Source organism: Pocillopora damicornis, chromosome 7 (genome assembly GCF_964200805.1).
Source record: "Pocillopora damicornis chromosome 7, jaPocDami1.2, whole genome shotgun sequence".
In the NCBI taxonomy this organism is placed as follows: Eukaryota; Metazoa; Cnidaria; class Anthozoa; order Scleractinia; family Pocilloporidae; genus Pocillopora; species Pocillopora damicornis.
This window is the reverse complement of record NC_142676.1, coordinates 15,181,331-15,203,774: the sequence shown is the minus strand read 5'-3', so window position 1 is coordinate 15,203,774 and position 22,444 is coordinate 15,181,331. Positions and strand designations below refer to the sequence as shown.

General features: G+C 39.4%; 1 protein-coding gene across 1 annotated transcript in view; it reads right to left on the bottom strand.

Moving 5' to 3' along the window:
* LOC113668380 (dual E2 ubiquitin-conjugating enzyme/E3 ubiquitin-protein ligase BIRC6) overlaps positions 1–21,649 on the bottom strand; it is a 43,641-nt gene extending 21,992 nt beyond the window's left edge. Inside the window, exons 1-24 of the mRNA XM_027184270.2 lie at positions 21,421–21,649; positions 19,397–19,578; positions 18,426–18,578; positions 17,628–17,881; positions 17,036–17,081; positions 16,690–16,772; positions 16,405–16,478; positions 15,965–16,014; positions 15,307–15,396; positions 14,528–14,789; positions 12,538–13,830; positions 11,538–11,751; positions 10,641–11,237; positions 10,064–10,183; positions 9,464–9,724; positions 8,237–8,660; positions 6,996–7,292; positions 6,033–6,290; positions 4,463–5,202; positions 3,821–4,038; positions 3,046–3,332; positions 2,739–2,942; positions 1,768–1,945; positions 286–1,267 (exon numbers count right to left, since the gene is read on the bottom strand). Of these exons, the coding sequence (XP_027040071.2) occupies positions 286–1,267; positions 1,768–1,945; positions 2,739–2,942; positions 3,046–3,332; positions 3,821–4,038; positions 4,463–5,202; positions 6,033–6,290; positions 6,996–7,292; positions 8,237–8,660; positions 9,464–9,724; positions 10,064–10,183; positions 10,641–11,237; positions 11,538–11,751; positions 12,538–13,830; positions 14,528–14,789; positions 15,307–15,396; positions 15,965–16,014; positions 16,405–16,478; positions 16,690–16,772; positions 17,036–17,081; positions 17,628–17,881; positions 18,426–18,578; positions 19,397–19,578; positions 21,421–21,604 (7,451 nt within the window). The 5' untranslated portion in view covers positions 21,605–21,649. The remainder of the gene's footprint in view (positions 1–285; positions 1,268–1,767; positions 1,946–2,738; positions 2,943–3,045; positions 3,333–3,820; positions 4,039–4,462; positions 5,203–6,032; positions 6,291–6,995; positions 7,293–8,236; positions 8,661–9,463; positions 9,725–10,063; positions 10,184–10,640; positions 11,238–11,537; positions 11,752–12,537; positions 13,831–14,527; positions 14,790–15,306; positions 15,397–15,964; positions 16,015–16,404; positions 16,479–16,689; positions 16,773–17,035; positions 17,082–17,627; positions 17,882–18,425; positions 18,579–19,396; positions 19,579–21,420) is intronic.
* Positions 21,650–22,444: the final 795 nt, after the last annotated feature.

The window sequence follows — 22,444 nt, the reverse complement described above, 5'->3', positions numbered from 1 at the left end:
CTGTGATACGATGAACAGCTTTAAGCCGTGCGCTGAAATTTTTAATTTCAGACACTAATTGTGCTGCTAAGTAGTGTTCAACCAGTTCAACTGCTCTAGGGTCTCACATAATCAATTCATTCCTATATCCCATTTCTTGATTTAAGTAAATAAGACTATGGCAATAACCGTGCCCATGAAAAAAACAAACTTACTAAAATACCAGGTCCTAGACCTTCAGGAAACCAATTACACTTTCTAAGGACTACCCAATCATATGAAGTTTTCTAGACAAAAGTAAGACACCTTTCTGTACACAGCTCAAGCGTTGTCTTCAGCAACAGTTCAAGGAAAATCTGGGAAAGCTCCGCTCTGTTGTGACTACTGACAGCCAACTGCAACGACGTCAGAAATGCCTTCACTGGCTTCGGACTGGGTGGAAGAGGGTTCGCTCCTCCAAATGACGGTACCTGAGATAAGAGTCTTACTAAAAAATGCAGAAGGTCTTCGTTTCTTAGAAAAGCAATAAATTCAATATTAGCACAGTTCCGAAATTGTCCGTCAGACACACATGTAAGGACTTGCAGACAAAGCTGTAGCGTTTGAGAAGGCGACCCTAGAAGATGTATCACGTGCGAGAGTAGCTTGCTCAGAGATTCTGTATCCAGAGTTATACTGGAAGCGCACAATCGAATCTTCAGCCACAACTGCAGAAGAGAAGGAACATCCACATCCGCACTGGCGCAGTCATTGAATATTTTATTAAATGATGTTAGTAGAGTCCTTCCTACCACAGCACTGTTGCCATTCTTGGGAATCTTCTTGCGTGATTGTTCAGTAGTTCCCCTAAATGGAGATCCTGTGGTACTCAGTGCTTTAGCGATCGCATCTACTTGAAGGTGCTCCAACATTTTAAGATCTCGTTCTGCTTCCATCTCGAGACAAAGCTCGAGTCTCATATCAATGGCAGATGACAGTTTGATTGGGGGAGGTGGAGCAACTTTAGCCTCCCATGAAGATTGCACCGATGGTTTCTCATGGACTGGTGTTGCTTGTGGCATTTCGCTACCATTACCAATCTCACCAAAATCTCCCATCCAGCCTGACAGCTCAATAGGCAAGTCATAACTTGGACATATATCACCGTAATCCATAGTCAGCAAGGAGCCTTTCTTCTCATAATCAGTCACTTTTGACAAGAGCGAACTTTCTGTGTCATTTTCTTGAGCTGCAGGAGTCTGAGCGGTTACATTTCTTGAAGCATCACTAACTTTACTTCCCTGTCCACCTACCAAGATAAAAAAAAAACTACTATTAAATACAATACCTGTGACAAGAATGCAGGTGTCTTGAGTGGCAGAGCTGACAGCCACAACTGCAAACAAATAATTTATATCCTTGCGGAGGAACTCTGCCACAGTGATTGCGGGTACTCCACTTCAAATCTGTAGATTCTTGAATTAAATCACTCACGTCGCCATTTATTTGTAGTTTTTTTTTCTAGTCGTCCTCACTTAACTACATCCCTAGCGACTTGTAAATCCCCTTTTTTGAGCACTTTCAGTGTCTCCAATCAGCACAGAGGTGTTCCATACAAGGCCACTAAGATAAAGCTATTTCCTTCATCTGATCAAATATAACTAACACACCGAGAACCCAAGCGAGCTGGTTGTAACTTGGACCGGCCTGAGAGGCTAACTCGACCCAGTTTACCAACTCGTGTCCAGACACATCGAAAGTTTGGTATCCTAGCCAAACGTGGTTTGAAACTTCATTGATAGGCCTTACCAAGTAGATCCTGTAACAAAATAGTGAGTGCATGAGATGCCCATGGGCCTCCCCAGTGAGCTGATTGCATCCCATTTGGCATCACACACATCCTGAGCAGCTTCTCCAGCTGATCGTCTGAGATGACATCCACAAGGCTGATGAATGGGTCACTTACACACGCCAAATGAGCTACAACCTAAAAGATAAAAAATAGTTGAGGTTGTGAGACCAAACAGGGCTGGGGGCAGTTAAAACACTTTGGGGCAAGGATGTGCCTTGACACCAACGTCTTAAAAAGAGCTTGACACAAAATACCACCATACCTCTACCCTGCTAAGAACAAAAAAAGTGTCACAATTTGTGGTTTATTGACCTCATGCTGTCATGTCTGGTATATTGGGCCATACTTACATTTACAGGTAACTTCTGCAAGAATTTTGTAACATGTATGGGACATTGAAAAACAAAATTGCCATCTTTTAAGGTGCAAAATCCTGTGAACTGATTGGCTATGTTCCAAGGTGCCTCCCTATACTAATGAACTCGAACCAAACTTGATGTCTGTGTGATTTCCGTGACAGAGTTATTCTCGGTAACTCAAACCACTCTTCGTTAGATGTATGTAGGTTTATCCTATGGAGCTCAAACATTTATTGAATTATTTATTTTAAAGCAGCTGTGTAATTTTTGCCTCCTTTTGGCATTGTACAAAATTTATCGGTCCAATTCAGGTTTCGCTGGTTTAGGAGTTCATAGCTACGTATGCTGATTGGATCCTACCTCAAATTTCAATTTTTGTTCGACCGGGCTATGTACTATACTTAAATTTAATTTCTGTGTACACTTTAGGGGCATATAGAGAACTCTTTATTTCTCTTTGCTTCCAATAATTTGTTCCAAATTCTCGATAACTCGACCCTTTTTCTATTTCACATGAAAGTTCGAAGTATGACCCACTCAGTAGTACTCAGACTCTAAGTCTACCTCACCTTGCATGCCACCAAGAACAATTCCACACTACACGAGGAATCCATACTCAGAATAAAGCTGACCATCTTGCGCATGACAGGAAGTGTTGTGACCGCTGGCAGAGGGGTGCTTGTGGAAAATGTTGTTGGCTGGGAAGCTGTCTTTTCAGGTTGAGGTTTTCCTTCATCAACATGGCGACGGAGTTTGGACAAGTCCTTCATGTGCTGACGAACAAATTAAGAAAAAAGCGTTCATCCACAACTATCAAAGGTATTTGATATTTTTTAAAGCTATTTGAGACAGGATACCAATTTGGATCACCATTACCTTATAAGGTTGCTTTCCATTCCCTTTCGTAAGCCCCTGTGGGTAGTCCATCTGAGGTTTCTTTGCCAAAGTCCCCTTGCTCATCTTGAGGTGTCTGTGCCAGTAACTACTGCTTTCACTGCTTGCACTTGATGGTAGAGTCGGTATAGTTGGAAGCATGAAGTCCCATCTGCTTCGCTTGCAAGATTTGTTACTCTTTGTGGACTTGGATAACTTGGTTTTGCCAGTAATCGGAGAGGAGGTACCGCTGTTTTTTCCATTCGATCCTTTGGAGTTTTCCCCATTTTCTGACGCAAAGAAGTAAAACAGTCAACTTCATAACCAATTCAGGTTTATAAGGAGTAAGAAGTGTTACTGTCAAACCTGAAATGACACCCAAGACTATGGTCGGACTTACCCTTCTATAGCCACTGCACAAACTGTTACATTACAGTGTGAGAGGTAGAGAGATCTAGACACTCGTTTACCGCAATATCTACAGTATCGCTCGCGTGTATTGCAGCACTGCGTGTAATTCGTGGGAATTGCATACCCTTCCATTGTGTGAAGGTGAACGTGTGGAGTTCTTTATACGCAGATTCGTGCAATGAAGCACAGCGTGCGTGTTTCGCACGTGCAATGCGTGGAATTGCACGCGCGTGTAATGCTACGGTACACGTGAGCGGTACGGTAGCTGCGGACAAGAAAAAAAGTATGCAATGTCATAAGTGATTTTCATCCACAGCTCTTGTCGTAAACCAAATTTTCAATTTATTCAATGTAACATTTCACTAACCGTTCGTAGAAGGAGTTGTATCAGACTGGACTATACAAGTATCCAGAACATGTTGCAAGAGGAGTAACAACCAACTGATTAATGCCAGGTCTGCAGACTCCAGGTCCACTTTGAGGTCCTTCACGAGGAGCAGTCCATCTAGCAGGCTCAGAAAACTTGTGAGCACCAGTTCAATTGAAGGGGACTGCTGGCTCAAGCGCACTAATACTGCAAACAGTCTGATTATGCAAAATCATCAAAAGGTATGAGTCTATGATTGACCATTGATCGTAGGGAGATAAGGAAGATCGATAAGGAAGATCGATAAGGTAAGGCCCCAGGACCATGACATACGACAATTATCTAATTCTTAAACTGTAGAGACCTGGGAACTATTTCCCTCTCATAACCACTACATTGAACCATACATATCAGTTAAGAAAATTCAATGTTTAACCAAGACATATTTTCAACCAAATATGTACGGTCGTGACGACTTCCTTTGAGTAATAGTTTTTTACATGCTACTTTTTGTTAGCATACAAAAAATTTAAAAAATATAACCAGGAGTATCTCAACAACGATAACTCAATTCAAGGCAAACCTGCGATGTGATTTCCTACAGAGAATGAACTTATAACTCTTTCAAACAATGGTTCTCACCTTTCTTGGGGAAACGTGCACTTCTGGCTGGAACTAAAAAACTCTTTCAGAACATTGGACAAAAATTCGCCCCACCATGGCTTACTACCACAAGCATTCAAGAGTAGAGCGCCAACCCTTTCACGTTTTTGAGGAGAACCATGAACACAGAGGTTACGAAACAAGCTTTCACACATGGTAGGAGTCACTTGGCTTAGAGAGGGCTGCCACTCAAGCGTTAGTTTGGGTTTAGCAAGGTAACCCTCTAATGAAGGACCAACACCCATTAATGCCACCACTGTGTCTATTAAACAGTTGCAGATGACCTGCAAATGATCGTATTTGGCTTCATCAAGAGACGGAATTGTTCTATTGCCTTCCGTGTTAGACGTCAGTCTAGTAATAGACCTTTCCACCAGGTTAAGTTGCTGCTGCAGGTTAAGGCACTGGTTGTAAGCTTTCTCTACTTTCTTGTCTTCTTCGGTGAGAGATGCACCAGCTCCAGATCCGTCTGGCCTCGGAGTTCGAGGTTCAGAGGACTGCAGCAGGGTCCGCAGTTGTGTGCACGCCAAGTTGTAATGACAGTGGATGTCTTCTAGGAGGTTGAGTAGTATTGGTAAACACTGCTGGTCTTGGCAGCTTGTAGCAAGAAGCTGACTTTCCCCACTGATGGTTGTCTGACGACAAAGTGGATGACCATAGAATTCTCCAACCTTCACACGTGCCTTTGCATTTGTCTTAGGCCTTCCAACTACAGTTAGCTAAATAAAGAAAATAATATGAATGTTATCAATATTAGTAAAATCTGCTTGAGAATTCCTCTTTTAGAATATTTAAGAGATAATCGAGATCATATAAAAGTTCCAACTCGAGTGCAATTTTGTTTCTGGCGCAAATGCACCAATAATTATGCCTCGATTACAAAAAAAGGTCTAAGGTTTGTGAAAATATTTTCTCCTCAATGTTATCAGCCATTACTCGATGATTTTCTGAATGAGTCCCACTGCAACAAGAAAAAAGTGGCGTAATAGACTGATGAGTAAATTTTTCGTTATGTGAAGCCAAACTAATTCAGTTTGCAGCAGCAGATTTTTGTGTAAAAAAAAAGCGCCGTATGTGAGGTAAAAGCTACCTCCAAGCGAGGAGGTATCCTGCATTTGTTCCCAGATGAGGGCTTATTCGAAGAATATAACTTAAACAAAAGTTTGGTGCAACTTTGCCTGAAAAAGCCGGTTTGACAAATGTGCATGTTTTTCAGTTTGATATGGCAAATATAAAGCAAGTGTGTGCACGGGGCAAGCCCACTTAACCAACAAAAAAGAGAGATAGGATATTTTGAACGGGTCTGTTACTACTTTCTTCTTATCACTTATAGAGATAAAAGGTTCTTTCTTTCAATTTGAGCGCTGCGCTCAAACAAGCGGGGCACCCGATAGGCAAAATATTCAACGAATATCTCGGCTTGTGATCGAGTAAATACAGAAGTTGCAGCTCTGTGCGCGGAATTGGCTGGGATTTCACATTGAATAATTTAACTCGTGAGTAAACGAAGTAATATTTCACCATACGCAACGATGTTCAATCATCTCACCTTAACATAGCGGCACACTGGAGGAGGCAAAAGATCTTTGAGAACAAAAGCACAAAGGTTGATGTCTGACACCACAGCTATCCGCTGTACATCTGGGTCATCCCATTGACTCCACAGATCAATGGAAAGTGACATGATGTCTGAGCACTGAGGAATCAACACATCTGTCAGCTGGACAACACAGCCAAAGTCCAAAACAACATGATGACGGGCTCCTGCGTGGAGACGGTCGATCACCAACATCTGTGGCTGCGGGAGCTTTGAGGGAAAAACAATAACATGTACTGTGAACCCTCTACATCCTACCATTAAAGTGCACATTCTCCATACTGTTCGCTACATTTCTTATAGTATTCAAAAGGAGAACATGTTCAACGATCAACGGCTCTTTTGGTTGGCAGTCATTTCCTTTACTTGCACTATTTACTCGACTACTGTTTGATGTAACATTGATACTGAGAGGAAAAAAAAAGATATTAGTAACTCTTACGAGTTACAGGGCTAAACTGGCAATTCTTGAAGTTGGCCATTTGAAATTGGAGTAAATTATTGCTGTTCTTCGTCATTGTCTTTAATTTCTTGGTCTTTCCTTACCATTTTAACGCTTCCTTCCAACCAATCCTCCCTTCCCCAAAACCCCTTGATGATGATTTTCTCTGCTTATGAAGTCTATGCGAAAAAATTCTTCACCCACGTAGTAGTATCTTTGCACGGTGCAATCGGATTGTCCGAGTTCTCATTGAAGTTCATGATCTACTCATGGACAATGTTTGACAACACTCCTGGATGATAATTCAAGACATGAATTTGACAAGAAATATGTTTATGCACCATTCAGTGCGTACATTCCAAAAGCGGGTGTCCCTTGATAGTAATGAAAGGTGAGACTAGGATAGGCTCCAGTTTGCAGGATTTTCTCTTTGCTTTAGCACTTAAGTACTAGCAGCAATCCACCAATCCTACCTGCATTAGGTGTTGTTGGATAGGCTGGGACACAGGGCCACCACTTGCCCTCTCAATCTTCTTTGCGCCCGCTGCTTGTTTCTTGTGCTGCGCCAAGTTGATAGGAGCACTGGTGGAAGTCAAGGGAGCTGTGGTTGGCTGAAATGCGGGAGCACTTGGTGGAGCTGACCATACATTACCAGGCTTGTATACGGTCTTTGGAAACAGAGGCCACATGGACATATCTTCAAGTTCCTTCTTGTGTTTTTCTAACTGCTTTTTGTGTTGTTGTAGGCTTACTAGCTGTAGCTGGTGTTGCTGCACGACACACACACACACACACACACACAAAAAAAAAAAAACAGACAATTTTTTTTAACAGGAAATGAATAAAAGGGAGTCAGTTTTTGGTCCGTGTAAAAAATGACCAAATAGGCCAAACGTTGGAAGCATTCAAACAACTGTTACGAACAGTTCCAGTGTTCAACGTTAGAAAGATGTCAGCTTGATAAACAGACATTACTCATGACTCGACGCGATGGAGATCTGTGACATCAAACCTTTAACAAGGTCTCTTTTCAAGCCAGTTAGGAATCTTGTGCTTACAGTCTTGGGAGCTAATAAGTAATACTACAAAATTTCAAAAACAGAGTAATCCCCCTTACATCCTAACATCAGTATGCATGTTCTCCATACTGTTCTCCAAACATTTCCTGAGGTGCTATCAAGGAGAATTTGTTAAAAAATCAAGAGCTTCTTTATTGGAGGATCACTTCCTTTATTCTCGTGATCGTAATGTCTTATCCAGGAGTGATATTGAAAGAAGAAATAAGATGTTAGTCATCCTCAGAGGTCAAAAGGTCATGTAGCTGTCATAGAGAGAAAGCTGGTAATTTTTTTGTGGGTTTTAAGTAGGCAGATAGTATGCAGAAATATGTTCCCATGGCACAAAAATACAGCAAAAAAACACTTCTAAAATGATACTACCCTCCGTCAAATAAAAAAAAAGGTCAATTGGATGAAGTGATAAACGTTTTAGCGTTCTAGCGTGCGAATTAGACAGATTTAATATTTCCACGGTAAAGAAAACAGAAGGGCCTGGATGCGACTTGTGCAGGGCATGATGGTTTTTATGCTGTCTTTGAAGCGATAGCTCTAAACTCTCTAAATATAATTTTGAATGTATTTCAAAGACAACATTATCCTTAAGCTAGTCATATGCTCTCAGAAACCTAAGTGTTTTCTCTCCTGTGGCAAGATACCTTCAGCATGTGGAGCTCTTGTTCCAAAGCAGCGAGAGATGCTGATACAGTTGGCAGTGTTGGCGCTAAAGCTGATCCGGTCGGCATCCCACTAGACATCATCGGAACATGAACCGGCGTACCTGAAGGTCCCAGACTACCACCAGATAGTAGGTGATTGTCACCCCTCTCCACTCGGGCTCCATCGCTGGTGGAACAGCAAACAAAATGAAGGGGCTGGACTTCCAGGAGGCCTTGCCAAGCTAGCGGTGAATTCACACTGCTCCATGAATTGGATTCGGAGCCTCCGGAGGAAGATGATACCTTGACGGTCAGCGGCACTCCACTAAGAGCATTAACAACTGATGAACTTTGCTGGCTGGTAGAAGCTTGCGGCAAAGCATCAAACAGAACAGGGTCTAATGGGGAGCCATACAGACCATACCTGATGAAAATCACAAACTAATGTTCACTTTTAAGAATGCAAAGCACATATAAAACAAATAGGCTTCTAGAAATGAACCTCCAAGAGGGCGCCTATTTGTGCACTGTTATCCATGTGAGATTAGTTATTGTAGTGTTTGGCTTTTGTGGAGGAAGGAAAATAAAAAGTCCGAGAAAAACACTCGAAGAAAAGGTCGAGCATCACCAACAAACATGACTCTCACTAGAAGCCTGGTCCTAAAATCGAACCTGGGAACCAGTGCTGGGATGAATCCTCTCTCTATTGCATTACCCCTGATCCCCTGTAAGTACCCTTTGGTACATCAAGTAGACCCAGAAACAAGAGAGATCGGAAGCAAACAAATGCGGATTATAAATTATATTTAAGCAATACGTCACACTTTCTATCGGTTCACCAGCGTTATAGCCCACGCGGGATTTTGGGAGAGCACAAGAAAAGTTCAAGAGTCGGGGGTTTACCGTTGCAATAAGAATAAAAATGGTTTTTGACCTATCAGGGCGCTCAGAGTATCTCAGTTATTTCATAGTCAGATATCAATTATATTTCATATTATTTTCGCCCATGATGTTCCTACAACCCATTCACAAAGTCTGTGATGTCTTTGCCCTCACTTCGTCTTCTTTCGTTTTGGGTTCTGCATATACTATACAGAGTGTAATTGCAGAAAACCTATAAAGATCTATTTGAAGCTTATTGTTCACAAACGCGTATCCGTTTATCATTTGCCACCAAAATGTGAAGAGAATGGGAGCTAAACTTCTACAATAAACAAACTTTCCAACCTCGCACGCAATAACTGATGCTCTCGCAGTCTTGAAGAAGCAAGTTTGGAAGATAAAAACTCTAACAACTCCAGGCAAACGAAACTAGTGAGGGTGGAATCAGCCTGGGCAGCAAATCCCGCAAGTAATTTAAACAGCCAGTGTATTGCACCAGACGAAACAGCGCATGGAGTTATTTGCAAAACATCCAGGATCGCATTTAGTAAAGATCTTCTGAAGGATGACGTGGATTCAGTGGGAGACCTTTGGTTCACAGCTCTCCTATGAAGTGAATAGGGGAAACAGTCAATGTCAAATAAAAACAACAACAACAACAATGATCATCTCATCTCACCCCACCCAAGAGTGTAAAAGGTGCTAGTAAATTGTATGGAAAACCTGATAAAATGTAGCCAATTAGGTATTACAACGTTAGTACATGCGAAGAAGGTTGGCCACTGAATTGATGACATGTAAGGGGCTACAAATTGGCTTCACCACTGACAGACTTTTTACAAAAATGCATTTGCGGTTTCCTAATTTGTGTACTGCAACGAAGGAAACCACAACTTCAAGACACTCGGATCTACTGTATAAAGAGAAGTACGAACAGTGAAATACCTGGCGCACATCATCAACAGTCTGCTGCACTTGTGAGCAATGCTACGTCCACAACTAAGGTAACATGTTCGAATCAACTTGGGAAGATAATTTTCCACATCCCATACCAAGTTGCTCTCCCTGCAGAAATATCACGAGAACATATATGAGCCTTCAGTCCTAATATCATTAAATACCTGCTTTGTGATTGGTGAGTAACAAAACCCTACAAATAAACAGGTAATACAGTACTGAATTTCTATAATGCCATTTGCCAAAATTAAGGCAAACAGGTCCTCGAAGTAACAACTTTTCATTCCACAGGTTGATAACAATTACAGGTAGTTCATACAGTATGTGTTAAGGCGGTAAGTTTCTAAAGAAACTGAGGAACTGCATCAATGGAGGAGGGATTACTAATAGATGATCTGATTTAAACAATTGAGTTGATAGTGTAAATTGGTCATCATAAACAGTTTCTAAGCCTAACAAATTGAGCAATCATCTATGCTACAGTGAGACTTAATAACATCATGCACAAATGGACTTTTCTCTAGCCATGATACATGCATTGCCGTTGTTCAAAAAATGAAATTACCCAGTCTTCCAGTTAACATAGACACCAGCAATCCAACAGAGAAGCTCCAGAGCCAACTTCCTTCCATCATCAGGTTTAACTGCTCCCTGGACAGGCTCACATCCAACAACAATATCAAGCAGTCTTTGGCTGCTGTCTTCCAGTAAACTGGTCCTCAACTTGTGACATTCCCCTGGGAAGTTGTTCTTGAACCTCGCCACTGTTACTGATAACTCAGCCAAATCTTCACCGGGACCACAACTGTCAAACACTAGCAACAGAATCCTGCTGCTGTATTTGATCAGCTCTGGACTCGTAAGGGTCACACGACCATGACGCCCTGTACTATCAAGTCCCATTTTAAGGCTCACAGGACCACACACTATAGTGTTTTGCTCTCGAGCCGAAGCTAGTATTCCTTTCTTCTGACGTTCTGGTAATGGCAGTGGATAACTCCTGTGACTGAGTTTAAAGGAGCTAGGATATGGCGGTTTTACCAGGTAAACGTTGGTAGCTGGTTGGGTGGTCATAGGGCTTAAGGAAAATCTGACGTCTACATGGCCCACATGGCAATATCTTGGGAGAACAATTTCTGCAACTTGTTCTTTGGTCAAAAATCTGAAACAGTGAAGGAAAAATGTTAACACTAAATACACACAATTAACCTTAGACTGACAAAGCATTAGCTTCTGATTTCCCCTCACTTTCTATTCCACTGTATCAGGGCAATGCCCTGACATTAGAATAACATTTCCGAGGAAATGCCACTAATAGTGCTTGAATATTACTTAATGCTGTTGTTTCACTAAATTTATTGGAAAATGCTAGCGTAATGTACAATAGCCCAGTAGATGATGACACAACAAAGGACACCAGATGGCACCTCTGATTAGGTTGTGTTCCCCTGACATAACTTGCCTGCTATTTTCTGTTCGCAATTTCCATGTCCTGGTGTGTAACAGAGGATCTACCAAGGTGTGCTGGTAAAGCCGGTGCTGATCCTGTTGATACTCCACCCATGAAGACGGCACAGATGCCATAAAACGTGGCATCAGCATCACAAACTCTGTCAGTTGAACCAATGAAAGCAGGGTTGCCATAGAGACTGGCTCATTTGGATTAAGGGCAACAGCTGCAAAAGTAGCCATCAAACACATTGTAACATAATTTAATGCATGACCTATTTATGACTTTGACACAAAGATACTCTCAATACTTAACAGGAAGTCAAGCTGAAAATAATATCATGAACATTTCATCTGTGGAGAGAAGTGTTGCAAAGATCCAGTTCTTGTACTCGTGTGTAGAGGAACTCTCTTAACCATAACACACCTTAAGATCTGATTAGCAAATTCTCCAATCTATTTCCAACAGATTTCTTGGCAGATTGGGTATAAGAATTTGGAAGTCTCCTTGTTTTTACTTTGAGATCTCAATGGCTCCTTGGTTAGTTGTTGCGTTTTATTTGATTTTAGTTTTCCTGTGTGCTCAAACACAAGGTGGGTACTAAGGTCAGTGTCACATTTAGGACTAACATTTAAAACAACTTCACAGAAAAAGCTTACTTTTCTGCTAGTTATTAACAAAATCAGAAAATCCCGCAGAAAAAAAGACCTGTTTGCGACAAAAGCAACAATTTTGACATTCTGAAAGGGCAGCAAAGCATGGAAGACAGACAGGACACATATAATTCTTTCTGTGTCATGCATCCTTGATTCTAGTTGGGCACTCCAACCCTAAGCAAAAAGCCACGTAATTGTATCTAAAGAGCAAAGCAAATTCTAAAGGATTCTTTGTTTCCTGTAATAATTTTTACAATAACTGAGATTTCAGATAAACCAGTTTGACAATTGTCATCTCATCCAATGATCTAATAAGGTCTAATATTTCAATGATTTTATTTCTTAGCTATAATCACCTGTCTGTGACCAAGACCCTGCTGGGGGAACCTGAGATATGCTATCTGTTCTGTCCTGCCCCACACTTCCTTGACTTGCTTCCACAGCCTTATGGCGACGCAAACCTAGGAAATGCATTGCTCCATCCTCGTTGCATGCACAAAGGCAATCCATCCCAGGACAGTTCAAGACATGCAATATGTTTGAGTTTCCATTGGATAATGAAAACTTGGTGAGTATATTAAGAGAGTTTGCATCAATGAGGATGACACTGCTCTTCACAGCACCAACCAAAAGAGGTCTCTCTGGAGACAACTCTGCTTCTGCATCTTGTAAGCATAGATTCAAGTCACCTATGAGGTCATGGCTCTCTGGTGGAAGAGCCACTATAGTACTAAACAGACCTTCTGAAGCCGCAAATTGTTTTGTTCTTAAAGGCTGAGGAGACAACGTTCTTTTACTATTACTGCTGAGTATATCATACACTGCCAGTGTGCTTTGAGTAAAATTGTGCTCACAGTTTAGAGTTTTAGGATGGGTCCCTTCCACAAAATTTTCTTCTGTTCCAGCTGAGGAGTTTGTCCTTGTTTCATTTGGATATGCTGTTATTATGTTTCCAGAGGAAGAGCATAACACAATAGTAACCAAAATATGTTCACTATCCCCAAAAGGGACTATGCTGGACACCTTACAACAACGATTATCACAAACTTTTGACATATCAACACTCTGAACAAGTTTAGCACATCTATTTCTTTCTTCTTTTGATTTCTTAGTCTTTCCTGGATCTGCCCCCAAATCACCAGTTATAGCCTCAGCAAACTTCTGCAACACAGATGAGTGAAGTGTGTCGGGAGGAAGAACAGGAGGTGGTGGCTGGCCAAGAGGCAGCTCATCATATAAAAACTCATCGTCACTCCCAGACAATCCATAAGGGTCTTGCATCAGCATATCCTTGTCTAATTCAATACAACTTTCAACACTGAAAGCCTGCTTTGTTGTGGATTCCTCCAATTTGTTTCCTGAATTTGTTACAATATCATAAACCAAAATGTATGGACAAAGCTGACCTGCACTGCAACCAACATCACCTTTGTCCTCTGATTTGGTACAATCACTAGTAAAATTCTTTTGCATAAGAATTGCAACAAGTAATGTAGCAGTGTGCGCAAATGATTGACAGCTCTGACTAGTAGAGTTTGTAGGATCTTTTCCACAAGAACAAATGATAGACACAGTACAGACAACTAACTTTTCTTTTTTAGTTTCTTCTTCAATAGTTTCAGAGTGACAGCCAGCACTCTTCTTTTCATCTGCAAATAACAATAACAAACCATTTACGGTGTGTTTATGAGCATGTCATATACAAACAGTGCCTGACCATTTATTAACCTAACTCTTTCACTCCCAAGATCTTTCTAAACAATAATTCTCCTTCCTGCCTGCCTACACATTTCCCATACATTGCTTCTGAGAATTTTGGTTTTATGTCAGATAATAATCCCCTAGTTGATATTGTTATTTATAGTGTACAGTGATATTGTAAGGAGAAATTAGTTCCAGGTCCCACTTGGGAGTGAAAGGAAAGAGCAACTTTTTGGCTTTATCTTCTAGAGGCTTAGGAGCCAAGTATTACTTCTTTTTCTAAACATGATGCTTGTCCCTTGCAAGTCCTCCCTAGCAAATTATCAAATGACCCTGATCTAATTATGGTTAAGATATAATCTCCTTGGAGGAGAGAAACTCTGTGAAAGAGGATCATTTTAACCACACAACACAGTGACAAAGCCAGAACTCAAGGTCTCACTGGTCCCTCTGACCAGTGTTTACCACCATTCCACCAAATCTTCCACTAAAGCCTTATTTTCACTAAAATACTGAACAGTTAGTTATTATGCAGAAATAGGAGATTTACCACTGGTGAATGAACCAATGACTCTAAGTTACGGTATATGATTAAGAACTAACATGACAGAGATAAATAACATTACACAAATTCAAGATAAAGACCTTGTCCACTGTTGCAGTCTTCATTTGGATTCTTATGGGATGATGCTTCCTCTTTTGACAGTTCAGCTGCCTTGCTCTCTGGTGGATCACCTGCAGTTTTGGAATCTTTCTCTGGCTCACTACTGGTACCTTCCATGTCTTCATAGTCAGGCTCAGCCCAAGCCACAAAGCTTGTAGGAGGGCAAAAGTGTTCAGATGGCAAATCTCCTTCTGGAGTTTCTTCAACATCATCAGGTAGACTTACTTGAAACTCAGTATGGATCTGTGAAAAAAAAAAAACAAAAAACAAAAAACAAAAAAACATGAGCAACGCTGATATCTTTTGACTTCCATTGTCAAACTGTATTAAATCATAGGGAAAGTGTCTCCAGGATTTTACAAGTCAAATTGACAGCCTGTGCTTTCTTTTAAGCCAGCCCTTAAAGGAAAGGTGCCCTTGAAAAACCCACACAATTTTTATGGATGCCATTCAAAAGTATGTATGAAATTGTGATGATGAATACATTCTGAACCTCTCAAGAAGAACTCAACAGTTCAAAATCTTCATTCCTGCTGACAAAGACAATTTGTTTAAGCAATCAAGAGCTTCTTTAGTTAGTAATAACTTCCTTTATTCTAGTGACCTAAATGTTTGATGCAGTGGTGATATTGAAAGGAAAAAATTAGATGCTGGCCATTCTGAGAGGTAATGATTAAGTGGGAAAGGAGGCCTGAAGTGGACAAGCAACAATCATTTATTCCATTCAGGGTATCACATTTCATAAGTTAAATATTATTACCTTCAGTTCATCTTGAATGTCCCAGATGATGACATGTCCATTTTCACTACATGTTGCCATGAAGTGTGAACATGAGCTTTCACTGATGAACTAGCAAAGTAATACAAATTAAATATTAAATAACTAAACAAATAAACAAACAAACAAACAAACAAATAAATAAAAAAACAAATTTAATTAAATATTGATATAATTATCTCTTGTGAACAGTATTTTAAATTGGTACAGCACCTACATGTATATACTAATTGGGAGCAAAATAAATACACCAAAAGAAAAAAACAAAAAAAAAACAAAACAAAAAAAAAGGTACATAACAAATATTTTTAAGAATTCCAGCTAGTGTTGGGCAAACCTGTCCGTATCATAATTGTTCAGAGGAGAAGTTAACTCTGGGCTAATGAGGAAAAAAAAATTCAATAGAGTTCCAGAGGGGAGACTTTGACCATAAAACCTAGATTTCAAATCAAGTGTCTTTAGCCCCTCAGCCAAGCTGCCCCCCTCCTCCCTTCCTCCCACTTCTACTTCATGAACTCCAGTTACACATATCACAAATAGTAACTCTTGATTTCACTCAAACATTACGTAGGGACATCTTGAAAGGGATAAAGGGACATGAAGAATTTGTTTAACTATTGTTTGCAACTTGAGAACTCACTTGAATTTGAACTGATTCATGGGTACAGGCGGGAGCAGTGGCCAATGAAACTGCAAAATATAAGTCAAAAGTCAACAACTATAACCATTGACATGAACAAGTGAAGATGAACAAGTTGTGGTTGAAGTTTTCCTCGCTCAAAAATTCTTCAAGCCTGTTTAAAAAGTCTTATGGTCATTACCATATTCTGAAACAGAACTGCCTTAATGCTTTAACTCCCATGAGTGACCATGGCATAATTTCTCTTTTCATTATGTAAACAAAATCAAGCAGGCAAATGATGACAACAAATAAAAATATAAATTAAGGGATTATTAGTTGATCCAACACAAAGTAATATCCTTGATTTTTCTTCAGGGATCATTCAACAATATTTATGTTGTATACATAGATACACTAAAACTGTTGGATCTCTACACCCTCCAGAGAATATCGCTAACCTGACATAGGGACATTTATGGTATTATTTCCCCTCACAAATGAACACTCTGGACAATGCCGTTCATGCTCTGCCCTAAAAAATAAAATAAACAAAAGCAGAGAAAAAATTAGTATCTTTCTCATTGTTTTTATGCATAATTGTACATGTAACTCTTTTAGATATTGCTGGCCCTAGCAACATGCAGCACATGTGTTTCACATGAACCTAAAAGTAGTAAGAGCATAGCTCACCATAATGAATCTGTGGTTTAATGGTGAAGTATAATACTGTGATATTATCTTACCAGGGTTCGTCTGTTGGTTCCCAACACACCAGACACACATTGCAAGTAAAACATAGAGCTCTGTCATCACCACGGTTACTAGGCTGAATGAGTTAGAAAAAAAAGACATTCAGCCAAATAATGTATAATAATGAGAGCTGTGTAAAACACATGTATAGACACACTATAATTGATTGCAATTCATTTCAACCACTTTGAAATCACCAGTATCCTAGCAATCTGATCAGCTCTCAGTTATGCCATTCATTTATGAATCACAGAAATGTTTGCTCAACATTTCCAAGCAAAAACAAGTAGTGTAGCTGCGAGGAGTGCCCCTATACACGTAATTTGGTCCAAAACTTACCTGGTGGTAGAAACCAGCTTTTGCCATGGCTTCTGGATATGCCCACCTTGTAAAAAAAAAAATCCATCTAATAAGTTACAGAAACAGAAAATAAAACAAGACAACAGAGATATGTCACGCTAATACATTTCACAAGTAAAAATACATCCCAATTATCTGCAGCAGAAGGGGCTTAGCTTCAACAAAATATTGTTACCAATTACCTGATCAAAAAACTTGAAGAGAAAAATCTTAAAAAAAAAAAGATACACTTCTCAAAATTTTTAAGTCCAGTTGTACCTGTTGTTTCACTCTCCATCAGTTAATTTTTGCAGACCTTGGACATTATTAAAGTGAAGGGAAGGGGGCAGGGGGGGGGAGAGAGTTGATGCAATTGAGGTAAAAACAGTTCTATGGTCCAATTTTCTCATTACCAACAATGACAGCCAAGGAGGGTAACAGGAATTTTTCAACTAATATTCCAGTTTTATTTTCAGCTATGCATATGAAAAGAAGGGTCTACTGATGCAAAATTCACTTCACAACTTCAGGACATTTCTTGTGTCCATTTAAGAACAGAAATCCCACTAGAAGTGCAAAGATCAGTTAATACCTGTATTCTTTATGAGGCCATGATGAAAAGGTCTTTCTCCGCACTGCCTCCATAAACATCGGAAATTTGTTCCCTGGCGAGGTTGGTCTGTTATCAGTGGTGACTACGTCAAGCAGGTACATAGTTCTTGATTGCATGGCAGCAACAATGGGGAGAGCAGCATGATTTTTATGGCTTCTCTGAAGATAAGTGATCAAATCAGCAAACACTTTCTCCAGTGCACTACAAGCATACTTCAACTGGCAAGTACACCACTAGAAAATAAAAATAATACTGTTAGAGAACTACATGAACCCAACTCAAAGATTATTTAACAATATTCACATAGAACTAGTAAGACAACCCTATAGAACTCAAGTTTATAACAGTGTCATCAACTTCCTCTTAACAAGCTCTCCCCTGAGTGAACAATAATCAACACTTATTGGAGAGATACTTTTTTGAAGTTTATAAAGAAAAAAATGAAATTAATAATCTTGAATAGTTATGCTCATAGGTGACATTCACTTCAAGTTTCAACAGAAATCATTCAAAAGTTTGTTCCTAGCACTTGAAATATTTTGAAAAAAGGAAAAATAAATTGTAGCCAAATCTATTCCAAAGAGATGATTACACAATAATACAATTTTTGTTGCATCAGGCAGAGATCACTGTTGATAAATTCTCATAAGTGTTAACTCGATACTGTATTGATTCTCTGAGGAGAAATGACATGTTGATTGATCCTCTCAGGTTAAACCTGTGACTGTCAGTCACAGGTTTAACCATAACTTAGTACTCACTGCAGCACATGCTTACCTTAATTGCTTTATCATGACTTGAGCCTAACAGGGACTGAGCCTTGTCTACTTCCTCTTTAAGCAAAGATTGCACAGTGTTTATATTCTTCATATTCGAATCATCCTCTCCAGATGAAAGACATAATTCTATAGCTGATAGTAACTGCATAGCCTGAAAAAGCAATCAAATTTAGAATTAAAAATATTTTACCACCAGTTTAACCCTTTCATCATTCATTTCACATTTTAGAAGGCAAATTGTGCGATAGAATGAATGTTATTTTCTACTTTTCTTCTTAACTCGTTCTTCAGTTTGTGCTTGATCATGCAAATAGTTGACAATACCATAAATTCGCTTCTTTCCTGCATGTACATGTACATGCAAACTTACACCTGCACCTATTCTCCAGTAGTCATGTACATTATCATGAATGTAAATAGAGGAGGTAAACTGACTCCTCTCCTTCTATATTGAATTTCAATTTCATTTCTACCATGACCAGTAATTTCTAATGTACAATGTATTGTGTGCTGGCCTTATGAAAAGGTAACCACAACTCAACTGCCAGTGCTCATTACACACTGTAGCATGACCCTTTCCACCTTAACATCACTATGCATATTCTTCATATGGTTTGTAAGGTGCTGACAAGTAAAATTTGTGTAACAATCAAGGGCTTTTTTTTATCAGTGACCATTTCCCTTTTTCTTGTGACCTCAATGTTTGATTCAGGAGTGATCTTGTTCGGAGAAATTAGATACTAATCAATCTTAGGGGAGGTCAAATGGTAAAAGAGACTAAGAGTTATCTAAATCTTCCATTCCCAGCACCCCTTCTCCAACCCTTTCTTCTGGGTGGGGAAAGAAACCATCAGTTTTAAGTTCCTTCCTGAAAAACAACCAAACTGATCCCATCATAGGCTGAAACATTTCACAATCTATTCCAAGTCCTGTTTGCTAAATATTCTGTACCTTATACTTAATACTTACATCTGAGAGAGTCAATTCAAACACAACTGGTTCCATGCAAGGACCTTTGAAAGGAGGCTGTAAAATGCTGTCCAGCAGCAAGACGCCATTAAGATCCTTTCTGAGTCCAGATACATTTCCATTTGTGATAAACAGCTTCTCCACCTCAGGACAAAACTTACATTGAAGGAACTTAGCTTCTCCTACATAGGAAATGATTATGAAAGATGTTAAAGTTTGTCTACATCCAAGGTACATTGTAAGGCTTAATCTTCCTGTTGTGCAATTAAAACAATGAAATGTTGGAGTAATAACTATCCCTGAGCATAATTATTCAAACTGTGTGAAAACTGGTTGTAGTTGATGTTAGTAGACCAGTATGCACTTTCTCCATACTCCTCTCTATACACTCCCTGTGGTACTGACAGAGAGAATTTATTTACATTTGTGTAACAATCAGAGCCTCTTAGGTTGGCAATCATTTCCATCATTCTCATGATCTTACTGAATGATTCAGCAGTATAATGTAATGAGAAATTAGGAGCTGGTAACTCTCACAATTTAAATGGGTTAAAGTTACTTAAATTAACTGGAAGAGGGCTATTTTAAGAGAGAAAATTCTTATTTCTGTACTGTTTGCAATAGACTATGCTAGAAAAATGAAAATTCAGGAAAATCATTTTCCCCTTAAATTGACTATCAAAAAAATCCTACAAAGAAGTGAAACAATCATCATCTACAGGGTATTGTTTGATTGACTTCCAAATTCTTATATATAAGTACTGAACGGTAAATAATAAGGAGAATTGCTATTTAGGTCTTAGGGGTGAAAGGGTTAAAGGAGAGTCTCAATGGGCAGGTCTTCATGTTGGTTGTTCGTTAGAGTGTTATTACTTTGTCGGAACTTGCTTTAAACTTTTGATCCTTGTCGGTGGTCGGTAAATATCAGTTAATGATTAAAAATGCAAGTTAATTACTCATATTTGTTGGATAAATGAGCTTAAGGACCAGAAGCTGTTCAGAAAAATAGCCCAGTTAGAATGTTATCATTTTTTCAGTAGTTAGTTATAATTTTTTATTTTTGTCGGTAAACAGCAAATCTCAGTTAATGATAAAAATCCATGCTTATTATTCATTTTGTTGGGTTATAGGCTTGAGTATGAGATGCTGTTATTCAAATGAGCCCTGTTAGAATTTAATTACTCTGTCAGTAGTTAGTTAAAATTTTCAATCTTTGTCGGTAGTCAGCAAATCTCAGTTAATGATTAAAAATGCATGTTAATTATTTACATTTATCTGGTAATACATGAGAAGCAGCAGACACTGTTCTGGAAATGAGCCTGTGCTCCTTCCAAGCCATAAGTAAGCTTAATGACAGGAAATTCTATAATTAACTGAATCTTATGAATATGGATAATGTTGCAACACGTCAGTTGTGGGTTCATATAACCTTGTCACTACAGGGTAATTGTTTTTTGCATTTTGTTGGTAGTCAGTTGTATTTGTCTCCCTTTTTTGCTAGTTGGTTAACTCAATTCAGATCCTCTTATTGATCACAGGCCTACAAATACTTCACTTGCAATTTGACTTCAAATTTAAGATAACTATGGTGCTTTAATGCACTTGAAGTCAATATATGACATAACTTTGGCTTACAAATTGAAAGTTTGTGACTTCCATTCTAAAAGCTGTACACCAATAATGATCAATGATTTCTTGGCTGGTCTCAAAAAATTAAGTGCAACACGCTGAAATGACCACCTTCTCTGTTAACGAAAAAAACCTTTACGTACTGTGTCTTCAAAACGATCATTGAGGAGTTGATCTTGATTTTACAATGTACGCGGGCATGTATAAAGTCTAACACATGCAAAAATTAGAATTCGCATAAGACAAAGCACTGACCATTTGAAAGTTTAAACTCCTGTCACGATAACGAAGTAGCATTAGGGGTAGGTGATTCATATCCATCTGACGTTAGTTACAAACATTTGAAGCCGCGTAATCTAACTGCATGAAAAACACATGCTTCAGTTTGTACAAACCTGATACTGCCGGCTCTGTCCGCTTCAAACCTAGACTAGAACGCGCATCCACGACTTCAACCGTTCCATCTTTGAGCGTACAGATGAAGCAGTTTGATGTAGGTGAAAAAGTCACAGAAGTTGGACGGCCACTGAACTGGAGGCAGCCTTCTTCCTCAAAATACCACTCCTCCTCGGCCGCCATATTTTAGCTTCGACATGGTTTCAGGGTACTTAGCGGCCAGGCCAGCTCATATCTTCAGGCCTTCATGAGATATAGGTCTGGCTAGCGTACATACGTATTGGTACCCAAACAAGCCGATCTTAGTCGTGGAAAAAAAAACAGTGGACCTGATCAAAGGGGTTTTATAAAGATCAGAGGGTTTTTCTTTCTTATGATAATGAACTAATTAGCCGTTGTCGCAAGTGTGATCGGAAGGGACGGTCAAATGATGATAGAAATGATAACAATCATAAGTAATAATAATAATAATAATAATAATAATAATAATGATAACAACTTTATTGACGTTTCTTACGTTCTAGTTTCTTTATCAACGACTACTGCGAAGAAGCTCTTATTGATAAGCGACTATCTTGTGAAAGCCATGAAGCGTAAAGCTGGCTTGGCCGCTAAGTTAATCGAGTTTCTCGTCACCAGTCTTCCGTATGAACATCAAGCAAACCAAATGCGGCTCAGAAGACGAGCGTTTGGCGAAAGATATCAGAAAATGTTCGGACATTTAGGATAAATCGGGCAGAGATTTAAGATAAAAGCACAAAGAGACGCTCGTGGAAAATTGTTGTGGTCTTGTCATTCATACAAAAAGGGGTTAAGTTTCTAAAGAAACGGTGGTGCTGCGTTAGTGGAAGAGTATAACAGGGTAATTAAGTATTATCAAATGAGTTGATAACGTAAATTGGCCACCGTGAAGAGTTTAAAAGCTGATATTTCGAGCGTTAACCCTAAGTCAGAGTGATTTGATTCGCCACTTGAGAAAATGACACTGAAACCTGGCCAAATTTATGAATATACCTAGTATAA